The sequence below is a fragment of the Marmota monax genome, unplaced genomic scaffold (genome assembly GCF_021218885.2).
Source record: "Marmota monax isolate L192 unplaced genomic scaffold, Marmota_monax_Labrador192_F-V1.1 WCK01_AAM20220418_F8-fsc00018, whole genome shotgun sequence".
NCBI lineage: Eukaryota > Metazoa > Chordata > Mammalia > Rodentia > Sciuridae > Marmota > Marmota monax.
In genome coordinates this window covers 21,165,137-21,192,166 of record NW_026692201.1, presented here as the reverse complement: position 1 = coordinate 21,192,166, position 27,030 = coordinate 21,165,137, and the positions used below count along the sequence as shown (strand labels likewise).

Genomic DNA, 27,030 nt, shown 5'->3' with positions numbered 1-27,030 from the left:
TCAGAAGAATGAATGTGTCCATGGATTCGGGTGATATAATAATTTATGTATTTCAACAAATTGCTTAAATTATCTGAGAAATACTATAGTGATAATATAAAGATATACATGTTCCATTCATGACCTTAGTAATAGTTTATAATTTTCTTTAAGAAAAAGTTCATCCTCTGAAAAATATAATAAAGACTACTATGATGATCTCATTACCATATCTACTGTTACTTAATGGCTTCTTTCTTTTTTTTCAATAGATCTTTTTTATAACGACTTTATTATAATCACTTAGCATAACTTAAATGAACTATAAAACACTTTGTGCATTGGTTGAATGAAGCAATCTTTAACAAGACTTTTTAGCAAATATATATATTTTAATTTGAGCTAGAGACCACTCAACTTTAAGTTGCAGGGTGTAGTTAAACTTGACATCTTGAGTGACTCATTAGTAATGCAGTGGAAATTCATAAATGCTTTAATTTAAGTGAGGGGAAAAACAGATTAACACATTTTTAACTATCTCACACAGTCAGTCAGACATACTGGGGGAAAAAGATATCAATTAACAATTATCAGGTTCTTCCTATAAAGAATTCAGATCCTGACAAAGAGGTGATTTTTTGAAAATCTGCAAAAAATTAACAGTTTATTGGTAACATACCTTCTCAACCAGGAGTGACCAAAATGGTTTTCTTTGGTGCATCATTTCAAATTATTATGCATATATCTTTGAAAATGATATATGGTTATTTGGTTTTGAGGGAAGCATATCATTTTATTTAAAATTTTTTGCTTTGCCATTATTTTTACTTTCAAATCTGTGTTATTTGGAAATACTGTAAATTCATTCTCTAATTAAGACGTCTGAGAATCCAATCAACAAATGGTGAACAGCAATGACCAATTATGATGAAGAAGAATATTTTGACTCTAGTTAACCAAACTCCTGAAATTTGTAGTATGTTTATTTAGAACAAGTATTATTGTAATGCCAGTAAACATTTGATTATCCTACAAAATACATGGAGCCATAATTAAATTTTATGTTGTGATGTCTTTTTTTTGCTGTTCTGACAATACTTCCCCAGAGGCATAAAATTACATTTTTAAGTATTATGATTCATAACTACAGGGATTTGCTATAATGATGGCATTATATTTATTTGACCACTCCTGTTGAATTTTTAAAATATTGTGGGTCCAAAATGAGTTGGCACAAAGTGAAAGGACAAAATATAATTTCAAGCAGAGGATGAATTCTACCACAACTGTGATCTAGGTCTATCTTGGTGTTCAATGTGGGATTGCAGAAGAGGTGTTACATCATAGGTGTGTAACCAAGTTTCGCAGGATCATTCTTCCCAGGCTGATAAAAGGGGGAGAACTAATGTAACTGTGCTCCAGATAATGGAACTAAGAGCAAGTTCTCAGATTTACATGGCCTTTTAATTTAAGAAGACAGATGATTGATAGATTAAGTTGAATTCAACTAGGAGGAGATTTATGAATTTTAATGTACTTTGAATCCCAGTGAAAACAATTCATAATTTTGTTAGGAGCCTGCTACCAAAACCTTGGCGGACGTAACTGTTGATAGAGCTTAGTTGGTATCACAAGCCATTCCTATTGATAGGATGGAAGCATCCAGCAGCCATGGTTTTGATGAACAGTGATTCCAGTCTGACCAGGAAAGTTTATGTAAATGATTTACTCAGATACTTACTTATTTTTTAATCTCTTGAATGCCAAATGATTTTTTTAAATTTATTTTTTAGCTATATGTGGACACAATATACTTGTTTCATTTTTATGTGGTGCTGAGGATCAAACCCAGTCCCTCGTGTGTGCTAGGCAAGCACTCTACTACTGAGCCACAGTCCCAGCCTGCCAAATGATTTTTATCAAAAGGAATTGTGCTCATATAAAAGCACACTCACATAAGCAGGAAGGCTTGCTGACTAGATTCTTATACTTGAATTCCAAGGTTTATAGTTTCAAATCTATTATGATTGTCTTGAATTTTGAAGAATGAGTGACTTACAGTACTATGTGATATGTTTAAAGGCCTGTACACATTAAGGCTAATTTGATTCTGCAATAACTTTCCTATGTGCATTTATGAAAATACTCCAGTGACTCTCACCATCAGGAATATCCACAAGAAATTAATTTTTAAAAAAAAACTATGGATAAATGGCAAAAAGAACAATAGAAGAAAGAGAGCAAGGAATAGGGAGAAGGAAGGGGAAGGAGAAGTACTGGGGACTGAATTACAACTAGATATATTCTATTTTTTTATTTTTTAAATTTTTTAAATGAAGGGTCTCACTAAATTGATGAGGCTGGCCTCAAACTTGCCTTCCTCCTGAAGGATCCTCCAAAGTAGCTGGGATTACAGGTGTGTGCCACCTTGCCTGGCCAAAGTATCACTTTTAACATAACTTTATTGACTAATCCTTATTCTATCTAATACATATTCTGAAGAGATTTCTGTGATTCATTTTTATGTTCAACTGGAAAAATAGTATCATATTAATTTGTTAGGGTTGGGGAAACTATCCTTTAGTTTAATTTCCTTGAGAGTAAAAATGTTATTTTTTAGATTTATAAATTCAACATATAGTTAATTTTTAGATTTATGGAGGAAAAAAATAGATCTAAATAAGATACTACCAGTGGATCTTATTCTTCTAATAAATTAAAAACCTCAGTACAAGCACTCTAACAATTCATTATTTGGAATATTTTCAGTAATTTTCCTTGATCAATTTGATATCTATATTTTTGTTCTCTTTTGATGTCACTTTATAATTTTAGAACTTTTAAAATGGCAATTTTCCTCACTTATTTGTTTCTTGTCTTGATAAAGATGGAAGTGTAACTGAATATGTATCCTTACAGTTTAGCCCAAGTCTTTTCTGGAATTCATGAATGGTTTGTGCAGTTTTCCTTGCTCTCTATGTTTAAGTCAGCACTTTTGTTTAGGGTGCATTATCATAATGCCAGGTGTTTTGTTGTCATTATCATTAGAAACTAGTAAAAGGAGAGCCATGGTTGGTCTGTTGAAAATTTCATACCCATGCAGAGCAAACATGGTGCCAGAAGCCACAAGAAAAAAAAGAATCATAATTGTCCATCAACAACTAAAAAAAAAATCTTTAAAAATATCCTTAAACAATTTTACTTTTTATGATAAGACTCAAAGATATATTAATAAAAAATTAATAATAAAAAGGTAAGTGGACTTGCTTCAAACTACAGAAACAATCCTCTCAACTTTCTTACCACTGATGTCAGAGATGAATAGGATAAAAACTTTGATTTATTCACAAGAGAAGGAAACTTGGTTTCTACTATCCAATGGATTTCCAGGATATATAGATTTTGTTTTTAATTTTATTTGATTTTATTTGTTTTGATTTGAATAGTAATTAAATATTCTAAAAAAACAACATTTGGCTAAATATTTGTTTGTTTTTAGGAACTCTCAGAAAATGAAGTGGTTGGATCTTATTTCTCTGTGAAGTCTTTCTTTTGGAGGGTAATGTCTAAATCCTTTATATTAACATTCTTGATTTTTGTTCTACATAGAAATTTTGAAACTTGAGTGTGAATTAAGAAATTCACTTTTTAAAATAGGCTCCCAGACAGGTGTATTCACTTGCCTTCTTTATTAAATTTTATTCTAAGTCCTCTAGATAGCTAACTCTTTTATTTCTTCATTTGAAAAAAAAACATTAAGAACTTCATATATTTGAAAACTTATATCTTTGAAGTTAGTTCCTTGTGAGACAAAGGCTATTCAAAGAGCTGGAACCCCAGAGACCTTCCACCTTGGAGATTATTTTCTGCTTCATTTCTGTTCAAAAAAAATTTACTTGTGTTACATTGATCTTATATAACATATACACTTGATCTGTACAAGACAATCAGTGCCCTTTCTTTGAGGAAAAAATAAAACCTCTGTGATTTAGAAAAACATTAACTCTGATTCTGATTAAAACAAAAAAAGTGAAATTTCTACCAAATTAATTTTAAATGCCATTGCAATTTAATTTACTCTTCAATTATTAAAGTCTTATGAGCCTTGTCATCCATTTTTTTCTCTGCTATTATTTCTGCATCATATGCAGCATGATTTACTATTAATACACTTAATTTAACTTTGCCTTTAAGAGTGTCTCTCTTTCTTTGAAAATTCACACTTGGTACATGATTATATAGCAATAGTCACTACCATGGAAATGCTATAATCTTAGGGCTTTGCTATTTTCCTTTCTTGGCTCTCAAACTGCTCATGATTGAAAATAACCTTTTTCCTTAGAATTTTAAGATATGGTGCAGTGTTTCTTAAGCAGTCTGTCAGGTTCCAGATTAAGCTATGTACTGATCATTGAGCAAGTATAAATCAAGTCTTCTCATCCCTGCCTGCTTTAACACTTTTTTGCACTTTTATTACTGCAAGACTATTTCAGTGATTATAGCCTCTTCATTTGCTTTCAGTTCACTGCCTTTGCTGAAGGTATTCTATACATATGCTGAAATAATCACAGTTCATCTTACGAGTTCATGCAATGTCCATGATCACACAAACTGTTTTTGAATCATTCTATGACCTGAAATGGAAAATGGCTTTTTGCAAACATTTTTCACTATCTATTAAGTTCCACAAATGTGGTGTAAATTCATATGGAACACTTATTTGAGAGCAGGATTTGAGGGTGTTCTGTGTTCTGTTTATTCTCTATGCAGCAAACATGCAGACTGGCAATTAGTGTAGATTTGCCACCAGTATCAACTCTGTAATTAATACTTTTTCAAGTCTCCCTTTCAAGTGACTCTTTCAACATCTTCTTCCTACTTTGCTGTTTCTAAATTAGTCTTCCATTTATCAGTGCTTTCCATTTGATTATATTCATCCTTAAATATTAATAACCTTCTCAATTGCTTAAACTGTGTAATTTAAGAATAACAAATATACAGGTTTAAACAATAGCTGTTTTGTGTCCAAGGTATAGCAATAATGCTTTTTCATGGGAAAGCAACAACAAATGAGTGACAAATGAATCGAGTCACAGACAGAATATGTGGGGGTCATTTATTTTACCAGTGAGGAAACAAAGGCCCAGAGAAATGATATCAGTGTCATCAAGTACTCAGATGGTGTGATCAGAACCAATATTTCTCTTTCTGTAAATGCCACAGAAATAAATGTTTTTGAAGAACTCACAGCAGAAGCATTCCTCTCTTGAGTTGATGAATAGAATTCATGAGTAGGGAGAGCAGCTCCTCTGTTGAGGAGTTGCTGCGTTCGATGTCCCATTTACAAAATCAGAAAATTATTGGCCACAGCTGGATGAGTGTTATCTCACATATTCACATAAAAAGGCCACTCTGAAAACTTACCTTGTGGCTTTTTACCCAAGCAATATTGGTATTCTGATGAGCTTTTAGTGGGAATGTATATGAAAGGAGGTTTCCTAGGAACACTTTCAGATATGCTCGGAAAAAAAAATCTTGCATGAAGAGTGTAGGTGTGTTATGTAAGTTAAATGAGATGTGATTTGAAAGAAAGTTTTATCTGCTTAATTTATAAGTATAAATACATGTGTTCAAGAGATGGCAAATGAGTTATATGGAGTGAAACTAAATCCTAGCAAGAAGTCACTTAGCTGGAATGTCAGGGCTACTTGCTACATCTTAATTTTCTTGAGAATAAATTGTATCACTGTGATGATACAGACATATTCTAATTTTTAAAAGCATAACAGTTTAATTCATCAAAATATCATGTCTTAGAACACAAAACATTAAATCGTGGATATAACAATTACCATGTTTCTCATGAAACAATAAAAATTATGTGAAATCAAATCGGATTATTCTAAGTCAGAAGTTCATTAATTTAACTTCTCATTAAGGAGAATAACTTAGAATAGTTCTTTCAAATATTTAGCATGCTTATGTTTCTTACTATTTTCCTCCACCGAACAAACATCTAGACACTGATCACAGAGTTAATTGCATTAATCATCATACAAGAACAATGAATTAAAGAGAAATGTTAACATTTTTTAAATGGAAGCAGCTGGGATATTTCAAAATAAACTCACCTAAAAATGGAGAACAGGATTATGCCAGGCAAAGAAGATTATATACAAAAATACAGAACAATGGGAGTTACCTCAGAGCATCAGAGCATATCTTAAGGTCAATCAGAAGTGTTGTTGGAGGAAGACTACAGACTAAGGAGAAGACTTGTCAACTTTGTAAAACAAAAAACTTGATCCTGAGATCCTGAGCTGTGCTGAACAACTCAATAATCTATGAAATACCTCCCCAAATGGTCTGATAGTATTTCCATTTTTAGACATGAAAATAAGAGTCTCAAAACTATTTTCAGCTGGGCATGATGTTGTACACCTGTTATCCCAGCTGCTCTGGAGACTCAAGCAGAAGGACTGCAAGTTTGGCCAGTCTGGGCACTTAGCAAGACCTTGTCTCTAAATAAAATAATTTAAAAGGTTAAAGTGTAGCTCAGTGGTAGAGCACTTGCCTAGCATGCTTAAGACCCTGGATGATACATATATATATATTTTTTAAAAATTAAATTAAATTTAAAAATTAAATTAAAATATATATTTTTTAATTAAAAGTTTCAAAAGAAAATGTCTCTGTACTCAAACCAAAGACTATTATTCCTTTCCCTGCATCATTGGTAGAAATTTGCAGATTATTTTAACAAGCCAAGAAAATTACAATATATATGATGCTATTCTATAAGTATATACTTTGAAGGATACAAGAAATGTTTAAGAAATTTTGTTGATCCACAATTGAAGTTAGAGAGGGTAGTTAGAACACCTCAGGTAAACATAAAGAATTTCCTAGCACCACAAATTGTATAAAGAAGCAATAAAAAATACAACAGAAAATGAGAGGATAAAAATCAAGAGAACTTCTCTGAGGATTACAATGCCAGAGAGTCATCTTCTAAGAAGAAAGGGATTGAAGCTTTATTGTCAGCGGAGACGCTTGGCTTTCGTGGCACAAAACACTGGGAGGGCTTCTGCAGAGGCAATCCTGCTTGGAGAGGATGGAGGACTGCAGAACAAATCTAGTTGTTGGACTTCATCATCCAGGTGCAATTCACTGGAGTGAACTCTGCAGGAAAAGGAAAGGATAGGACATGCCCATGCCTGGGATTGAGCCAATAATTGCTCCACACTCTAGTTTCTGCAGCACAAAACAGTCATTCTTGGCTGTCATTATCTCTTTTTTGTAGTGGTGTGTGGATCATTTGATTAAATAAAAGCTTGTGCCATCTCTGTGCTAAAAATAAAGAAAAGAGCTGACTCCACACATGCCTTATTGTAAACACACTTTTACTCCAGTTTCAGTGTCTGGGTCTCATTTGGAAGGATTAGTCTTTACACAGGTAATACAATCCAGGATAACAAAAGCCAAGGATCGTTTACAGTATCAGGGAGAGGATTGGTATAACTGTGCTCCCCTAGTCACATGTGGAGTCTAAATAGATTTGGTTTAGGTCTTGATTTATTTTTAAATCAAAATTTAGACAAATAGGATATATCCTATTATTAGTGGTCCAGTTTTTCAATGAATGAAACTAGTAAACTTAAATAATAAGAGTGGGAATACAGAAATGTTGTCAAGCTATATGCTAGATTGCACAACTTGAGTACAGTCAACTCTCATTTGCTCTACCAAATAACATATGCCAGTTATTTTACTTCCTTTAAGTCCCCATTTAGTTTTTCTCAACAATTTATAATCAGACTATATTTAATCTAAGTGAAAGACAAAAGCAATCTGAAAAACCTGTGCTGATTAATTATTTTTTCTTTCTTTTTTGTATCATAAACTTCACAGATTATGTCCAAAAAATGAGGTATAGTGGGGGAAATCATAGGTTAGTTGTCAGTAACTCCACAATCAAATCTCAATCTTGCTATCCTCTAGACATTTGGCTTTGAGAAGGACATTTATCTTCTCTATGCCTCTGTTTCTTTTTCTTAAAAAAAAAAGAATGTTTGTCATGAAAAACACTGGAGAATGAAAACTTCAGCATATAATAGCTGCTCAATAAATGTTTCTGTGTGACATAACCTATATTTCAGATGTCCTATCCAGTCCTCCCTGCTGATGTCATCAAAGCTATTGCTTCCCATTTCTTCATAATAATACTCAGAAACTCTATAGCTGCTTTAGAAGTGCTTAATGCAAACTTTCAACTCCATCATGATACCTTCCCTCCAGAATTTCCTGTTAAGCTTTATCTTTCTTAATCCATCTCTTACTGCTCTTGGTTTTAGTAGGGAAGGAATCTTTTTGTTGCTTTTCTTAAAATGATAACCAAGGCAGCAAGAAGATGTCTTACATGAGACAAAATTCCTATTACTTTGCAGATATTTCTTTGATCATTACAAAAGATTTTCATGTGGGATGCAAGGTTAACATGATCATAGATAGTTATTACTTATCTATGTAACATTTATTCTTCTTTAGACCTATCATTATTTTGACATTGGGAAAAATTATTCTTTCTATGATTTCTCTGATGGTGTTTATTTTCTATAATGATTCTATTAACAAAATCCTGAAACCACTTCAGCAGGATCACCATATAATCTTCGGGCTATATTTTCTTTAAAAAGTAGCTGTAACTATAAAGATGTCCTGGTGTTTATCTTCATGATGCTACAAGACATTTTCTGATAGTGACTTGAGAAGCAAGTACATACTTTTCAAATAATATTTTAAAGTAATTCTAAATCCTCATCAAAATGAGGGGTTAGAGTGGTGCAAAGATTTCCCATACAGCTCTGACCATTCATTTCCATCCAGACATGTAGCAGGCCTGCTCTTACTGTCCTGGGCTTCTGCAGAGCAGAACTTCAGAGTCCTTATTTCCAAAATGCACAAGTAAGTTCAACTGTTCAGTTCATTTATTTTTTCTGAGCTTGCATGAGCTGTGAATTATGAGGACTGACTTGTACTTAAAACTACTCCCTATTCTAACCTAGTTTTGTATAATTTCTTTTATATATATTTAGATATATATATAGTGAATTTACATATATAAAAGAAATTATAATCTTGAATTATTTTTCAAGAAATAATATAAGTGAACTAATAGTCTTTCTTAAGTACCAGCTAACCAGTTCTATAATTTTACTAAAGATCCATGTTATTGACTAATTGCTTCATGCTTTTAAATTTGTATTATTACCTGATATCTTGATATTCTTTATTAATTCTGAACTTAGATGGGTGTTTCTTATGAGAGTGGATCTCAGTCTTTGGTGTGTGTGAAAATCACATGGGGCACATGTTGAAATGAAGATTAGACTCTCCCCCACAAGAACTGAATCACATCCAGGAATCAGACCCAGTAATTTCAATACATGCACTGCTAAAATATAGGAACTACTACCTTAAAAGTTCAAAGTTGGTATGTTTCTGTGTGTGTGTGTGTGTGTGTGTATGTGTTGCTGGAGATTAAACCCAGTGCCTTGCACATGCTAGGCAAGCACTGTACTACTGAGCCTCATCCCCAGTCCAAACGGTTTCTTTCGCAGGCTTGGTTCTTTAGAAATTTAGAAACATGTCTAAAGAAGGACCTTAAATAGATTAATATTATCCATACCAGAGAGTGAATAATGTTTACAATTATATAGGAATTGCTAGAATAATGTGAGTGAAAAACTGGTCCCTTAGTATTGCAAGGGTGGGGTGGTGGGATTGGTTCCAACTCTCCTACCCACAGTGGATATCAAAATCTCCAGATGTTCAAATTTCTTACATAAAATGATGTCATATTTGTATAAACCTATGAACATCCTCCTATATGTAAATAATCTCTAGATTACTTATAGTGCCTAACACAATGTAAATTCTCTGTAAATGGTTGTTATTCAGTATTGTTTAGGGAATGATGAGGAAGAAAAGTGTCTGTACGTTTTTAGTAAACATGCAATTTTTCTTCCTATTTATTTCAAATCCATGTTTAGTTGAATCCACAGATGCAGAAAATCCATGGATGTGGTAGACCAACTGTATTTAAGTGTATGCCTTTTCTACTATTGATAGCCTAAGTTTATGTCTTTACTTTAAAATTTTCTTTCAAATTTTCTATCTTTTATGCTTAAACTAAATACTTACCTGTTTAATGACCATGCATTTACTCATTACTATATGGTTATTTCATAAAATCCACAGCTGAATTATGGAGTTCCCTTCTAGAAATATGCCATTTTGGAAAAAAAGTTACTGAAAAAAAAAGCACTTTTAAAAAATATTCAATTACCATATTTTTGGAACTCTTTTTTTTTCTTCTTCCTCTTTTTATTTTAGCCCTTTGCAGAGGTCATCTCAATTCCCACATTCATTAGCCTTGCTTTTATGAGGGAACTCTCCTTCTTCCTGCCTGTTTTCCAAGTTTGGGGGAAATATCCATCCAGATTACAGAAAAGACTACCATAATGACTGATGGAAGTAGTCAAAGACTCCATTAAGCTCCTTTTTTTTTTTCTGTGAAAGCATGAAAGATCTCATGGAAAGCACCTACCTGTTCCCTCCTTACCCTGTTTATATTTGAATGTTAAAAGAAAAAGGCAGGGTGGGGGCGGTGCGTGGAGACAGGGTAAACAAGTAAGTGTGGTCCTATTAAGAAAACCAATTTAGCATTACTAATTGAAGCTGATATGTAACCTAGATTGTACCTGGCTGCATGCCTTGTATAACTTCTTCTGGAAAAATATATAGAAGATGGTACTAAGTGCCTTCTTCAATAAATTGAAATATTATAAATAAAAATACATGTGCTTATATGGTAGAAAAGTAGAAGGTGCCTTCATGAATTAGCCATGTAGGAAAATCTGTTCTAGAATGTTATTTCAAAATCAACCTGCCTAACTGGGGAATACCACTTGGCAACATTATATTTAAATTAGGGCTACCTTTACCCAGTGCAGTCATGCATTCCTGTAATCTCAGCTACTTGGGAGGCTGAGGCAGGAGGATCACAAGTATAAAGGCAGCTTCAGCAACTTAATGGGGCCCTAAGCAACATAACAAGTCCCTGTATCAAAATATAATAGATAGGGCTAAGGATGTAGCTCAGTGGTAAAGTGTTGAGTTCAATCCCTATTACCAAAAATAAATAAATAAGTGTTACTTATGGCAGCATTCAAGCCTATGAGAGAACCTCTACCCTAAACACCTGTGTTGGGTGAATAAAGGCCATAAATACTGGGGTTCTGGTCACATGTTTACCATCTATTAGCTCAACTACTCTGAACAGCAAATTCCACATCTAAAAAAACGGGCAGAAGCCTCACCTTCCTCTTCCTGGGGATTTAGTGAAAGCCAAATGTATAATGAACATATAACTGCTTCTAAATTCTAAAGCTCTATTATTAATTATTTTGGTCTTTGCTAAGATAACTATTTCTTTTTATTTGCCATATTTGTTTTCCTTTTTTCCTCCTATCCCACTCATATTCCTTAATAAATGTTTCTGATCCAGAGTTTAAAACCTGCATTTCTAAGATATGCTGTTAGAGGCCATCTGAATATCAGCAGAGGTAGTTACATCAATAAATCAATCATCAATCAGTCAATCAATCACCAAAACCTACTGCTGTATTATATAGTAATAAATAGCATGAAATCTTAGAATGAAAACAACAACAACAAGAATAATAACTTGGGGGACTGGGATGTGGCTCAAGTGGTAGCACACTCGCCTAACATGCATGAGGCACTGGGTTTGATTCTCAGCACCACATAAAAACAAAATAAAGATATTGTGTCCACCAAAAACTAAAAAATAAATAAATAAAAAAGAATAATAACTTGGCATCACTTGGTGCAACAAATTCTGAACAATTTTAATTGAGAACTTCTGTTTTAATCTGAGAAGTCTTTTGTTCAAACAAAAGCCAATGTGCAAACCCAATACCTATATATAGAATGAATAGGAGCAGAGGGAACTCTAACTGAAATGGGCAGAGATCTGTGGAACTTTCTGGGGCTCCATGAACCTCCATTGCCCTTCAGAACACTCTTGAGGCATGTTGATTTTAATAAGACAGAAATGACCAACATTTAAAATTTGCTATTCAAAAAGACAGGAAAATATACAATGTGATTTAGAAAGGTTTCCATTGAAAAGTTCAAGGATTAGAACTACTGTCTTTTGAAAAAAAACATTGATTTCGTTTTCCTAGTAAAAGCACCTGAAGTGCACAACTTTTAAGGATGACATGTAAGAATGACTGGCATTGCTGTATGGTATGAGAAATGAAGAAGTCAGCATGGCAGGAAGAGTTATATAAAAGAGGCTGTAACTTCCTACATTAATGTAGAAGGGACTAGATAGCAAATAGAGCTCATCTGTAATTTAGAAGTTGCAGTACTGTAAGAGTCAGAGGGATGTTGAATTTCTTTATGAAATAACTACATGGGAAAAACATGATTGATGATTAGAAGGAAACAATATTTTTTATAATACTGCTTGTTGCTGAATCTAGATTTAAAAATGTTTTGGTGTTTAAATACTTTCTCCATTTTTTTTTTCATATGCTGTTTAGGTAAATGATATTATATGGTCATTTGTAGTATACTTGCTAATTTTAAAAAATTCTAATTTTGCTCACTGGCTTGAATATTATGATTTGGAATTGAGTATAATAAAAAATTCTAAAGAAAATGTTCAAATACTGGAGTGAGAAATGAATACAAAATATACTCACCAATATAAATCACGTCTGTAATTTAAAAAATGAATGTTTGTGATGCAAATATCAGACATAAGTAAAATATCTTGAGTGGGTATACTGATTTTGTTTTGTGTTCTGTATTACCTTAAATAGTTCTCTATTGAGCTGAAACTCAGTTCTCTCCTAATGTGGCAAGAAAGTATTTAAATTATCCAAATAGAATTGTAACTGATCTTATAACTGAAAACTACCCATAAAATCCATTTATAACATGAAAAAATCTCATCAAAACCCATAAATAATTAAAAATTAAATATCACAGTGTATATATGGTCTTTGATATTTATATTTATTTTAAACATCTTTTAACAGGCATATTTGATATGAATGCAAGTATTCTCTGATATTCTTAAACTATCTACATCTTCTAATTTTAAGAGATGAAAAGCTAGACTGTCTTTATTTGAGCACTAACCTCTTCTACACAACAAATTTGTCATGATACAATTTATTAACAAATTTATAACTAATAAATAATACTCCATTTTTTTATTTTTTAAAAATGTAGCTGCTTAGTTTTTATTTTTTGAAAAACTGTGTCAGGGAAAGTTTAAGACCAAATGAAATACTTGAGTTTAAAACAAAATAACCTAACTCACATTTCTTTGTGAAAGTTTCAGACCCAAAGTTTACGTCTGTCAGACCAGCACAGAAAATCCCACCTATGGAGAGGGATAGTCAGCATCACCTTGATTGAGGGGCGAGACCTCAAAGCGATGGATTCCAATGGGTTGAGTGACCCTTATGTGAAATTCCGGCTTGGGCATCAGAAGTACAAGAGCAAGGTAGCTCTCTATTTTCTCTGTTCTGTTCCTATCAATGTTGAGAAGGCATTGGCTGGTAACAGCCATGCTTTAGGAAATGAAAATGCTGGGTATACTTTGAAATGCTTAAGAGAACTTTTGAATATCATGTCAGAAAAACAAAACCAACAATTCTGTTGCATTTCTTACTTTATGTGCTAAGTGACCTTGGGTAAATTGCTTAATTCTCTATGTCTCAATTTCTTCATCTATAACAGGAATGATGGTGGGAAGTCTCTCTTAGCATACCTATGAGGATTTACAAGAAAAAAAAGGAACAATAGCCCAGACAGAACATAGTTGATGCTGGCATATAAAGTGCCTAGAGAATATTGGCTCTTAATATTATTTTACATGCCATAAATCTTTGTGAATTACTCTGAGTCATTTTATCCAACCTTACTTACACCAATGTAGATCACAAGGCTCTAAATTTATCTAAGAAGTAAATGAGCCTGTAATCCCAGTAGCTCAAGAGACTGAGACAGGAGGACTGCAGGTTCAAAGCCAGCCTCAGCAACAGCAAGGTGCTAAGCAACTCAGTGAGACCTGTCTCTAAATAAAATACAAAATAGGGCTGGGGATGTGGCTCAGTGGTTTAGTGTCTCTGAGTTCAATCCTCAGTACACTCCCCCGAAAAAAGAGAAATAAATGACCACATTCCTACTGCCACTATCAATGCTGTATCATAGCACATAGCACAAGTTACATAGTCTCTCCATGCCTCAGTTTTCCCATCTGTAACAATTAAAATAAGGACTAGAATTAAAATAAGGCCTAGTAAAAAAAAGTTATTGAGAAGATTAAATGAATATATGTTTTTCATGTAAAGGGCTTTGAGTTCTCCCTCACACATTATAAATAATCAGTAAATGGGAAAAGCAAAAGGAAAAAGAAATATAACAGTAGGAGGAGGAAGTGTATTGTGTGGTAACAATGATGTTCTTAATAATAATATATTAAATAACCTTAGTTATATATTATGGATGGAAGTAATAGTAATTAGTAAAAGTCATAGCATCCAAAACTGTATTTTGAGCACATCTTATCTGCATTATATCCAATTTTAACCTCTTTACTGGTCAGTTTGGACAGCTGATATTCATAGATAGCTTGGGACCAGTGATTATTTCCATCCTGAAATAAAGATCATAGGCCATTTTGAGGAGAATTCCTTTGCCTTGATGTCATCATTTTCAGGTATTTTTTTTTAAATTTTTTATTTGTTTTAATTAGTTACACATGACAGTACAATGACCTTGACATATCATACATTTGAATCAGATGGGATATAATTTCTCATTTTTCTGAGTATACAGGTTGCAGAATCATATTGGTCATATAGTCACATATATACTTTTTTTTAATAAACAGCTTTCCCCTTCTGGGCCAAGAAGTTTTCATGAGAGCTTAAAGTTGTTAGAAATATCATAGTGCTGGTTTGTTAGCAGGCAGTGAGCACCACTAGCAAGCAGGTTACCTTACGAATGCCCACCTGGAATAGAAATGAATCATTTCTGACCTGAAGGAAATCATATAAGGAAGACAATCCTAAAGAAGAAAAGTGAAAAGTTAAGTCTATTTATAGCCACACAAGTAAGAATACCATCTCCCTCCCACTACCAGAATACCATAGGAATTCATCAAAGCCCAATGATATTTGAATGATCTTAGCATTCAGCCAGTGCCTTTCAGTAATTTTTTTTCTGATATGGAGCTTAATAACAAATTTTAAGGTTGTTCCCTCTACAAAAATAGGTATCTATGCCCACTTGAATCTTACCTTCTCTTAATTAGCATCATTTCTATGTTCTAGTAGGCTTAAAAAATTACTTATTTTTATAGTTTTGCTCTTTAGGCATGAAATATGAAACCCAACTATGGACATGTGTCTTTCTTTGCTCTTTCTGTCCATGATCTATTGCTGATTAAGTTCACATTATGAACTTTTAAAAATTGTGATTCATTTATATTACCTTTGCACATAACATACTTCATAGCTTTCAAACTCTTTATATCTGAAGACCCGCCTGTCATACATCAAAAAGAAAAAGCCATGGCACACCCTCCTGCTAAGAAACAAATATGAGTGTTGTTTAATCTAATGGTGAATGGAATTTTAAATCGTGTCACTGTAGGATAGTTTATTATTGATTCTACTATATTTCTTATCTGAATACTTGAATTTATAAAAGTGAACTACATGGATCTTTTTGTATATGCAACACGAGAACACACACACACACAAACACACATATATGTACAATGAAGATAATACATCTAATGTAAAAGTTTGCCTGACCACTAAAATCTACTTGCTTTTCTCTTCTGCTCTCATAGAAATTCATTTTCTGTTTTTCATGTACTCTGTTGAAGATTCCAATGTGTGGGGAGTAAGGGGAAAAAGAAAGTCTGAGAATCCTTGTCTTCATTTATAATGGGATAACTATGAATTATGTCTTCATCTAGTAACTGTAATTATGTAGAATAACTACTAGTGTCTGAGTGATAGATATGAAAGGTAAATAGTGATCTATTTAGCTTTTGTACATAATTTATATTTCTCATCTGTTATGTAAGAAAATTGAGGGTCACTTTTGATTTTTTCAGGACACATCCTTTGGAATCTGTTCATCAGTAAAGATGCTAGAGATCTAATGACTGATTTCTATTTTTTTCTGGAATCTTTGGTTCAAATAGCACACTTACATAGTTTTCCAGTTGGTACCTAAGTTTGATTTAAGGTCTCAAGTTAAGTTTTTAAAGGCTGATATTAATAAGACAACAATGACCTTTTGGTTTTCCAGATTATGCCAAAAACTTTGAATCCTCAGTGGAGGGAACAATTTGATTTTCATCTTTATGAAGAAAGAGGAGGAATCATTGATATTACTGCATGGGACAAAGATGCTGGGAAAAGGGATGATTTTATTGGCAGGTCTGTACAATTTGTTATTTTTGGTTCACCCTAAAGAGGCTGAATTTTGTTGAATTTTAAAAATCTGGATATTGTAAATTATCTTTGTTGTTTTAAAGGAATGTTCTCTCCATTGTAAAGCAATATTTGAAGGGGAAAAAAAGATTCAAAGACTGACCAGTAGGTGGCAGTTTTGACTAGTCGATGGACACAAGCTTTTCCAATTCAGCATCTAGAAATTTTCTCCAGATGTCAGAGATATTGTGCACAGAAGTTATGGGAGTTGAAAAAGAGGAATTTCATCTGATATGAGATACTTAAAGAAACAAAGAGTATATTCATAGTCTTTAAAGTGATCTAACATAGTATTTATTTTCATAATGCATATTGTAACCATAAAATGCATTATTTCCTACAACTGCCTACAAGGGAGAGAATCTTTATAATCTCTTAGGAGTTCATAAATCTCTAAAGAGTTTCCAAGTTTTAGTGAAGGAAGCATGTAAGTGAGGCAGGTCCATGTTAATCTGATAATACAGGAAAAAAAACCAACTATTCAGAGGCTTACATTGACATTTCTTTACAAAGTCAAGATTATTTTGAATGACTACTTGAATCATGAGATTATATAAAATAGTCTAAAACTTGAAAATAGTTTTAGACTATTTTATATTTTTCAATAGTTGTATATGTGTTTTTGAAGCAAAACACTTGAAAACCTGCCCATACTGTAATAAAGCATGGTGTACAGAATTTTTTAGTTTTAAAAAAATCCTTCTTCACTGTAGTTCACATAAAATTCAAGTCTTCAAACTTAATATCTAAAGAAAATTCATACATACTAATGATAAAAGAAATTTTATTCTAAGAAAGTACAACAAGAATCCAGTCCAACACACTTATCTCTTCATTTTTTATGATTCTCATATGCATGTTTTAAGCGATAGCTTTCATCATACAAGAGGTGAAAGATCAACTTAAGTTAACCTTTAATATTTTACTTATAAAATGAAATTGGGACAACACCACTGTAATATAATACAATTCTATATTTCAATCATTTTTAAAGCAAAGTTCTATATTGCAAATTTTCCGATAAGTAAAACACTATTTTTCAGAGTTTTCTGAAAGTTCAGTCTTTTTTTCCTAGCAGTGTACCACTAGCTTAGGTAATGGTGTACATCTGTTAACACATTAAATGTGTTTAATTATAATTTTGTATTTATGATTCTGTCTCCCTCAGTATGCTATGAGTTCTTTCAAGGAGTTGAAATCTCACTATTCCCTGAATGATTCATTCGTTTTCATCGTTTATAGCAACATTATTTATATTTGGTATCAGATAATTAAAGTTGCTTTCATGTATAACCTTCTGCCTTAATCTCATTATTTGATAGTCAAGCTTCCTTATTTTGGCAAAATAATGAAGGCAACTATACTCTAAATTATACTGGCTTCTCATACTTCTGGTGACATATGAAGTTCTTCTTATCCCTTTTTCTACTTTTTTCATAATGCAAATATACTTATATTTATTTTTTCCTTTGGGAAGAATTTCCAAATTTGGTATGTATGAAATTTCTCGGCTCATTTGATACTTTTCCCCACTTTGTAATATTATGAATTCTTCAAGGGCAGAAGTGGAGGGCAGAGAGGTGGACTTGTTTATTTCACTAAGTATCTGTCTACATTTAAGCAGACATTTAGAGAATAGTAATAGATGAGTGGATAGAAGATCTAGAAAACTGAGAATTTTAAGAAAGTTTTGTGAAGTTCAGAGAAAGACAAGTAATTCCAATTTTTAACGTATGCCAAATGTAACTGCCTCTGAAAGCAATTTGAGCTCAAAAGTTTTAGAGCACAGAAACAAGAGCACAGGTATAGACATAATGGCCATTTTCAAATCTGGAGTGTTGAAGCAACTTTCAGAAGTATTTTAACAGTAAACATTATCCCTTACATTCCCATTTAAACCCATTTAAACTCCCAACAACTGCTCCTGCTAGGGTCACCTCTGAATGACAAGATGTTTAATCCAATGGCCAGTTTTCAACCTTCCTCTTTCCTACCCAGCACCTGTGCTACATTTGGCTGATAAGTTTCCTTGAAACATTTTTACCTGGCTTCCAGGAGGCCTCATTCTCTTCTTTTTCCTCTTCCCTCATTGCATGTTCCTTCCTAGTTTCCCTCACTGATTTTTTTCCTTGTCTCCCTCATGCTGTAGTTCTGGAGAGCCTCAGAGCTCAGGTCTTGGGCATCATTTCTGCCTACCCTTTATCCATTCTGTTGCTTTCCACATGACCTATAGGTTGACAACTAACAATGTGCAGGTCCACTTCAAAACTTTTCTCTCAACTGCAGGTTCCTATACCCAACTCCCTGCTTGATATTGCCATTTGACTGTCCAACAGATTTCTCCAATTTAGCATGTACATAGCTAAGTTTCTGGTCCCCAGCCCCTAAACCTGTCTTTTTTCCTATGTTAGTTGTTAACATAAAAAATATTATAGTCATGTCTTACTCCTTTCTCTCTCACTCTCCTCAAAGCCATCAGCAACTTGCTAACTTTTCCTTCAAAACATATTCGAAATTTACAACTGTTAGCTTTCTGCCACTATCACCTGCCACAAACACCTGAGATAATCAACTTTACAAAGAGAAAAGTTGTTTTGACTGGTTACAGGCCTTCAACACAAACACTTTTGGAAGACATTCAAGATCCAAACTACAGTAACTACTTTCCATCACCTCTACCATTATGATTCTAGTTGAGGCAACATTAGCTTTCACATGGACAATAGAAAAAGCCTCTGTTCTTCTTTCCACCCTTCCTATTCCACAACACTCTGTTTCCAATGAAGCATCCAGAGTAATATTTTAAAAACACAAATAAAGTAATTTAACTCCTATGTTCAGAATCCTTTACTTGTTTCCCATCCTAATCTGTGTAAAGCAGAAGTTCTCACAGAGTCCTATGATGCTCCACATGATCTGTTCCTGTTACTCCTCTACTTTGAACATTTCTCCCAATCTGCCTCTCCTACCCTCTGCTCTCTCCCAGCCGCACTAGACTCTGTGATGTTCTTTGAGCACACCAGACACTCCCTACCCCATAACTTTCCCTCTGTACCACTCTTACTTCAGATACCTGTCTTCCTTGCCTTTTTACCTTCTTAAGATCTGTGTACAATATCATGTCAAGGAGGCATCCATACCAAGTCTGTTTAAAATCAAAATCCCCTTTCTCCTGCCCTGCTCTGTTTTTCTCTGTAGAAGTAGCCATCATTTGGTATACTGTACATCTCACTTATTTATTTTATCATTTATTTCCCCTCACTAGAATGTAAGCTCCATGAGGGCAGGAATTTTTTAGTTTTTTATTCACTCAATATCTAGATAAAAATCTGGCACATAATAGGAACATAATGATATTTATTATTTCCTGGATTTTAATTTTAAGTTCCTGTAGCTTAATTTAATACTGGAAGTTACGACTTCATTCCCCCACCAAAAAAAATTGATCTGACACTGGGCATGAAAGAAATGGCTATTAAAACAACATAACTTAGTGGAAGATATAAATTTTCAGTTTGATTGTGGAAATATGTGTAGATATAATACAAAAGAGAAGAGTGAATTAAAGTATAAATGTGTCTGAAAAATACTTAAAAATACTGAATTGTTATATTGGGGGTGAACACAACCCATACATTACCAAGATACTTTTATCATAATATTTTTCAATTGATACAAAAATTGTACATATTTGGGGGTACTTCATTATGTTTCAATGTATATATCATTGTTTAATTCAAAGTGAACCTATCTATCTCCTCATTTAGCATTTCTTGGTGGTATAGACCTTCAAAATCCTTTCTTATAGAATTTTTAAAATTATACACTTCATTATCTACAGTCACTCTATTGTACTATAGCACACCAGCACTGCTTGCTGCTAACTAACTATAACATAGCACCTACTGACCAACCTTTCCCTATTCCTCCCACCCTCCTACTCTCACCAGCCTCTGGAAACTACGATTTTTCTCAACTTCTATGAGATCAACTCTTCAGATTCCATATATTGGAGAGATCATGCACTACTTATCTTTCTGTGCTTGGATTATTTCACCTGGCACAATAACTTCCAATTCCATCCATGTTGTCATAAATGACAGGATTTCATCCATGTTGTGAATGATGTAATTCTGTTGCATAAATGTTCCACATTTATTTGTCCATTCATCATTTCATGGACACTAAAGTTGCTTCTATTTCTTGGCTATCATGAATAGTGCTATAGTGCACATAAGAATGCAGTTGCCTCTGACATACTGATTTCATTTCTTTTGGGTATAAACCAAGGAGTAAGATTGCTGGATTGTGTGGTTGCTCAATTGTTAATTTTTTGAGGAAGCTCCATATTGTTTTCCATAATGACAGTGGTAATTCACATTCCTACCAGTGGTGTGCAAGGATTCCCTATTCTCTACATTCTAATAGCACTCACTATCTTTGGTCTTTTTAACAGTAGCCATTCTTGTAGAGGCGAAATGATAACTCATCATGGTTTCGATTTACCTTTCCCTGATGATCAGTGATGTTGAGCATTTTCTCACATACCTGTTAGCCATTTGTATGTCTTATTTTGCTAAATGTCTACATAGTTCTATTTAGGCATATTGCCCATTTGAATTGGATATGATGATGATGACAACAACAACATTATTGAGTTTTTTAGTTTCTTATGTAGTCTGGATATTAACACCTTCTGTTTTGAGTCAACTGTCATATGTATAATGTGACAGAGGTCTGGATTTATCCTTCTGCATGTAGAAATTCAGTTTTCCCAAAATTATTTATTGAAGAGATTATCTTTTCTCTACTGTGGCACCTTTGTTGAAAATAAGTTAGCTCCAGATGAATCAGTTTATTTTAGGATCTCTATTCTCTTCCATTGGTCTAGGTCTGTTTTTATTTCAATACCATACTGTTTTAATTACTATGGCTTTGTACTCTATTTTTAAGTCAGTGTAATACCTCCTTTTTATTTATTTGTTTGTTTGTTTGTTGCTTAAGATTGCTTTGGCTAGGTGGGGATTGAGTGGTTCTGGATAAATTTTAGAATTGTTTTTTCTAGTTCTGTAAAGAATATTGGTATTTTGATAGAAATTACACTGAATTCATAAATTACTTTGGGCAGTATGGATATTTTAACAAAGTTGATTCTTTCAATCCATGAACACAGATGTCTTTCTACATTTTTGTATTTTTTCTCTTTAGTGTCTTTCATCAAAGTTTGATAGTTTTAATTGTAGAGACCTTTTACCTCTTTGGTTTAATTCATTCCTAGGTATTTTACTTTTTAAACTATTATAAATTGGATTATTTTATTGATTTATTTTTCAGATAACTTGGTTAGCATATAACGACCTTACTGATTTTTGTGCGTTTGACTTTGTAACCTGAAAATGTGATGAATTCATTTATTTTTCTAATAGTTTTTTGGTGGAGTCTTTGGGATTCTCCATATATAAGATATATCATCTACAAAGGGTAAAAATTTGACTTCCTTCTTTCCAATTTGGATGCCTTCTATTTCTTTCTCTTGCCAGATTACTCTGGCTAAGACTTACAGTCTTAAGTAAAATTGTTGAATAAAATTGTTGAAAGTGGGCATCATTGTCTTATTCCAGATCTCAGATATCTTTTAGTGTTTCCCCATTCAATATGATATTAACTGTGGACTTGTTATATATGGCTTTTATTATGTTGAGGTATGTTTCTTTCATACCTAATTTGTTAAGAGTTTTCACAACTCATTTTCATGATATACAGAAGTTAATGACTTTTGGTTTTTAAATTTTACACAAAAATAAATTTACCATGCATGGAAATAAATAAATAAATAAATAAATAAATAAATAATAAATTGCTTTACAACTTGTAAGGCATTACTACAAACATTAACACAACATCAGGAGGTAAACAGTGGGATCTGTATTTTACCAATTTTACAGATGCAAATAGTGAAGCCAAAGTTGATTAAGAGGTTGGTCAGTTATTAAGTTACTGGATTAACTGAGACTCAGACACAGGTCTCTTGCTTCTAAAGTTCACCCTCATTTTACCATTCTTGTATTCATCATGTTCTCCTGAAGCCTTTATGTGCTTAATAAGATGCCAAGTAGTCAGAGTAAACCGACTTAGGAGATGTACACTATATTGCAAAGTTTGAACAAAAAAATATTACCTGTTGCTGAACTACAAACTTCAAGTGAAGGTGAAATAATGTTAATCTGCAGGTAATTATTTAACTTTCTGATCACCTGCATTTTGGCTGGCAAGATGGACTGCCACCTTTAAGATAATCAGCTAATAAATCCTCATGATTGTTACATTTTTATGCAGAGCAGTAATCTGAACAAACTGGCTGCTGACAGCTGTGGTAAATTGCCAAGAATGGGTGCTGTCAGAGAACAAGTTATTTTTATGAATGTACAGAGTATGTAAATCCCATGTCATGCAATTTTATGTAGTTAGAGTTATTTGCAACCCAACACAGAAGATATACAACATTATTTATTAGTGTGGAAATACATGTTTATCTTTACAGTTGCATTGACTTGGGGTACATATATTTTAAGTTCGTGGATTGCTACTGACTCTATTTGTTGTGTTGTTATCAGGGACTAAGCTTTGGTGCTGCCCAATGCAACAAAGTGTTAACAAATGTAAGCTTGAGTATAAAACTTAATTTCAACAAATTTTTATTAAATAATATATAAGAAAAACTTACTCTAAATTGGCAAGTTATGGGTGACAAACAAATGCTTTCCAATTCTACAGCCATAAAAATAAGTCTGTGGCTCTGTATATAAAGCTGAGGTGAAGAGAATGTGGATGTATAGGTGTACTTGAATGTGTTTTCAGGTTTAGTGTGGGGAGCTGAGGAAAATAGCCTTTGATTTTGAATCTTAAATAAACTAGTGCTTTTTTAAGGTTGAAGGTCATTGCATTTGTGCATTTGACAGTCTAGAGATTCTGATTTTGAACATTTCTTATTTGTGACACCAAAACTACTGTGATCCTTTACTTCCTACATAAATAAGAACAAGACAACTAATAAAAAAAAGAACAAGAATGATTCTGCTTCATTATTAATTTGAAAGCACAAAGACAGCTAGTCAGAAAATTCTAAAATAAAGGAGTCTTTGTTTATGAAATCATTATATTCTACATTTTTCTTATGTGGGTTTGAGTGGACAGTTCATTAGGGAGATAAACAACATTTAAATAAAGAAAGACTAGAGAGTGTCATTGATTTTTGTTTTGGTTTTTCATGAACTCAACCTACACTGGATATATTTTAATCCCTTTTTTCATGAGTTACTATTTTTCTTCTGAAGGTTTTCTTATAAAATTTATATTCATCACAATATTTCTGTAATAATGGACAAAGTTTCCAAGATAATTTCTGTGCACCAGAAATTATTAAATGCTTTACCTTCAAGTCAATGAATAGGGAATTCTACAAGTTTGCAGAGCATGTTCTGATAAAGCAATCTCCCCAAAGACAATTGAAAAGTGGCAACTTCTGACAACAAAAAGGTAGTAACAGCATTTATCATTTTGTAATGTCAGAGATGGTGTAAAACTTTTGCGTACTCATGAACTTGAAAACACTTTAGCAGTTATGTGGTGAATTATTTAAAATGCAAATATTCCAAGGAGGTAAATGTGTAATACTAATTTATAAGATTCTATATTATATTATGTATTCTTTGTTATCTAGTGTAAAGTAGTTCACATATATGAAATTTCAATGAGCTTCAGGAAATTTATTGTTAAATTTGGTTAAAAATTATGTAAAATATTATATTTTTTTAAAATCCACTCCCGTGAAGAAAATCTATGGAGGCTTGTCTTTCTATTCTGAAGGTTTCATTTTAAACATCTTGCTAATCATAATGGCTTCAAAATACCATTCATTAGTTAGTACTTTAAGACATAAAATACACTAAGAATTTCATTGTCAAAAGCATAGGTATGAATTTCTATTGCAAATATTCTCCTTGATAATTTTAGATTGTTTGAGCTGAGGTCTTGCTAGATCTGATTGTACCACCAGTGTTTTGTGAATCCTAATGAGGCTAACAGGAGTTCCAGTAGGAGTGGAAGTGTTAGCTTTGCAGATTCTTGTTTATCATTGCTGTTCACTTGTGCATGTTCAATTAGCATTATCTTCAATCCACAGTTCTTTTGCTGGGATCTTTTAAAGCCAATTGTCCATTTTGCAAGGATTAGTTTAGTTAGAACCAGATTATATAATCCGTAAATCCACTTAACAGGGCATGTGTGAATTGCAATTCAGTGAACGGAAGTGAGCACAGAAGGGTGCCCCTGTCAACTCCTTGGTGTCCTGCAGCTCCTACTCCTCCCTTGAAATATTGTAGGCCAGGGTGACACCTTCCAAATAGGGGCCACCTGTGTTAATGCATATGTTGACTCTCTATGAAGCTTGAAATCTGTCTTATTTCTAAATGAAAAATAATTCCAAAGATTTCCAAAATTTACTTCCTGCACCCCTGGAGATTCATTCCTATATACCCAGGGTGCTCATCAAGGGACTGCTGTATCTGGAAAGAAATGTTGGTCACTAGTTTAGTGATGGCAGAAGGAAAGCAAGGGAAAAGATAAGGAGATGAGAACTCAGATTTTTCTCCTTCAACTCTTAGAGGGGAAAATATTACTTGCAAAGATTACTAATATTCCTTTCATGTGGTTAAATAATCCAAATGTATGTAGGCTTTATTTTTTCTTTCTTTCTTTCCTTTTTTTTATTATGCTTTTCTTAAATACAAAGAAGTTTGAGTTTAGATATGGAAGTCAGGAAACATGGTTTAACCTCTTGACATTGCTGTTTCTCTCAGCCCTAATTTCCTCATTTCTGGAATGAGGCAAAGTAGCTTTAAAATCTTCTTCAGTGTTGTTGCTACTTTCTTGATTATTCTATTGTTTGGTTAATTGAAGAGTTTGTTTTGGTATACATAGTTTAAAGTTTGTAATATAAAACTAAGGCAAATATGATAATATAACCAGATAGTATATTGAGATAGCATTTTAAACTTTCAAAGACATTTTAATCTATTATTCTTGTGTTCTTACACCTCTATGTAAAGAGAAGGGAGTTTTTAAAATCTTCAGTTTGGTAAATGTTGAAACCTAATACACAAAGAATATAAATAACTAGCTTAATATCACAATACAAATGAATAATCAAGTTTCATTAAATTTCAGTATTCTGAAACCAAATAGCTTTCTTCAAAAACACACAGTCTGTGGTAGTCCTGAAAATAATGTTCTGAAAGACTAACGGGCTAGAAGGGGACAAATTCTCAAAATCCAACAGAGGAGCAGATAGCTAGGCATTTATTAAAATGTTAGTAAATGAATTAATGAATGAGTGAGTAGAATGAGTATTAGAAAGAAATCAGAACATTTTCTAGGGAAATGATAGAGAAGTGGTAGAATAAGCACTGTATGCACTACACCTGCCCTGCCGCTGTCAAACACTGTCACCATGGGTAAATTTTTGGCCTCTCTGAACCTCCATTCATCCATAAGTACTTTTTTAATATACAAGGCACCAATTTTATTTCAGGTCCTGTGCTAGATGCTGAGAATAAGACATTTTTCTTGCCCTTAAAGTGTTTTAGATAAACAACTGAATTTTGTTTTAATGAGAATTAGTAAAAATTAGTCAAGCAAAGACAGGTAGATGCATCATCTCAGGCAGAAGGGTGCCTCATGGAAACACAAAGAAACGGTGAGCCCTTGCATGAAATGTGAGAATTATAAGCCATCTGGAATGACAAGTCATATAGATGCATGCACAAATGATACACAATTAATGGTGGTTCCTGGAGGGCACTATTGACTTCCAAGAATATTTCATATAGGGTAGGAGGCCAGGGGAGGGATGTGGTCAGGTTGGGTCTTGAACATCCATAACTGAGAGGGGTGAACTCTGTCAATGATTTTTGCCAAACAGAACTTAAAGAAATGATTAGGTGGCAGTGCTCAGTGAGAGATAAAGATCCCCGGTCAGGGAAGACTAGGAAGTAACACACAATAATATGTTACTAGGCTGGTCACTGTTTCCTGTATTTCAGAGACACAGCTTGTTGCTTAGCAGTATACACCTGGCCATGTATGGTCCAGGTAATATAGAATCATGTTTTGGAACAGTCCATGAGAAGAAAGATGGCATGGAAGTTACCTTTCCATCTTCTATTCCATTGATCTAAGTTCGCCCCACAAAGAGACAATTTATGCATTGTTCTCTTCCAGCTTCATTGACAGTTGATCTGGGAGCCAGATCTCATTTACACAGTGTGGTGTTCGTTTGTTTGTTTTTTTCACATCAAAAAGTGTAGAAGTGGCTTTGGAAAACAGAAACTTCTCGCATGTGGCAGCTAGGCCTGGAGCACAGTAGTATCCTAAA

The 27,030-nt window shown here is 33.3% G+C and overlaps 1 protein-coding gene across 1 annotated transcript in view; it reads left to right on the top strand.

The window, feature by feature from the left end:
• Positions 1 to 27,030, top strand: part of Mctp1 (multiple C2 and transmembrane domain containing 1) — a 526,481-nt gene that overhangs the window by 319,347 nt on the left and 180,104 nt on the right. Inside the window, exons 7-10 of the mRNA XM_058573996.1 lie at positions 3,479 to 3,538; positions 8,866 to 8,943; positions 13,418 to 13,588; positions 16,414 to 16,544. Coding sequence (XP_058429979.1) covers positions 3,479 to 3,538; positions 8,866 to 8,943; positions 13,418 to 13,588; positions 16,414 to 16,544 — 440 coding nt within the window. The remainder of the gene's footprint in view (positions 1 to 3,478; positions 3,539 to 8,865; positions 8,944 to 13,417; positions 13,589 to 16,413; positions 16,545 to 27,030) is intronic.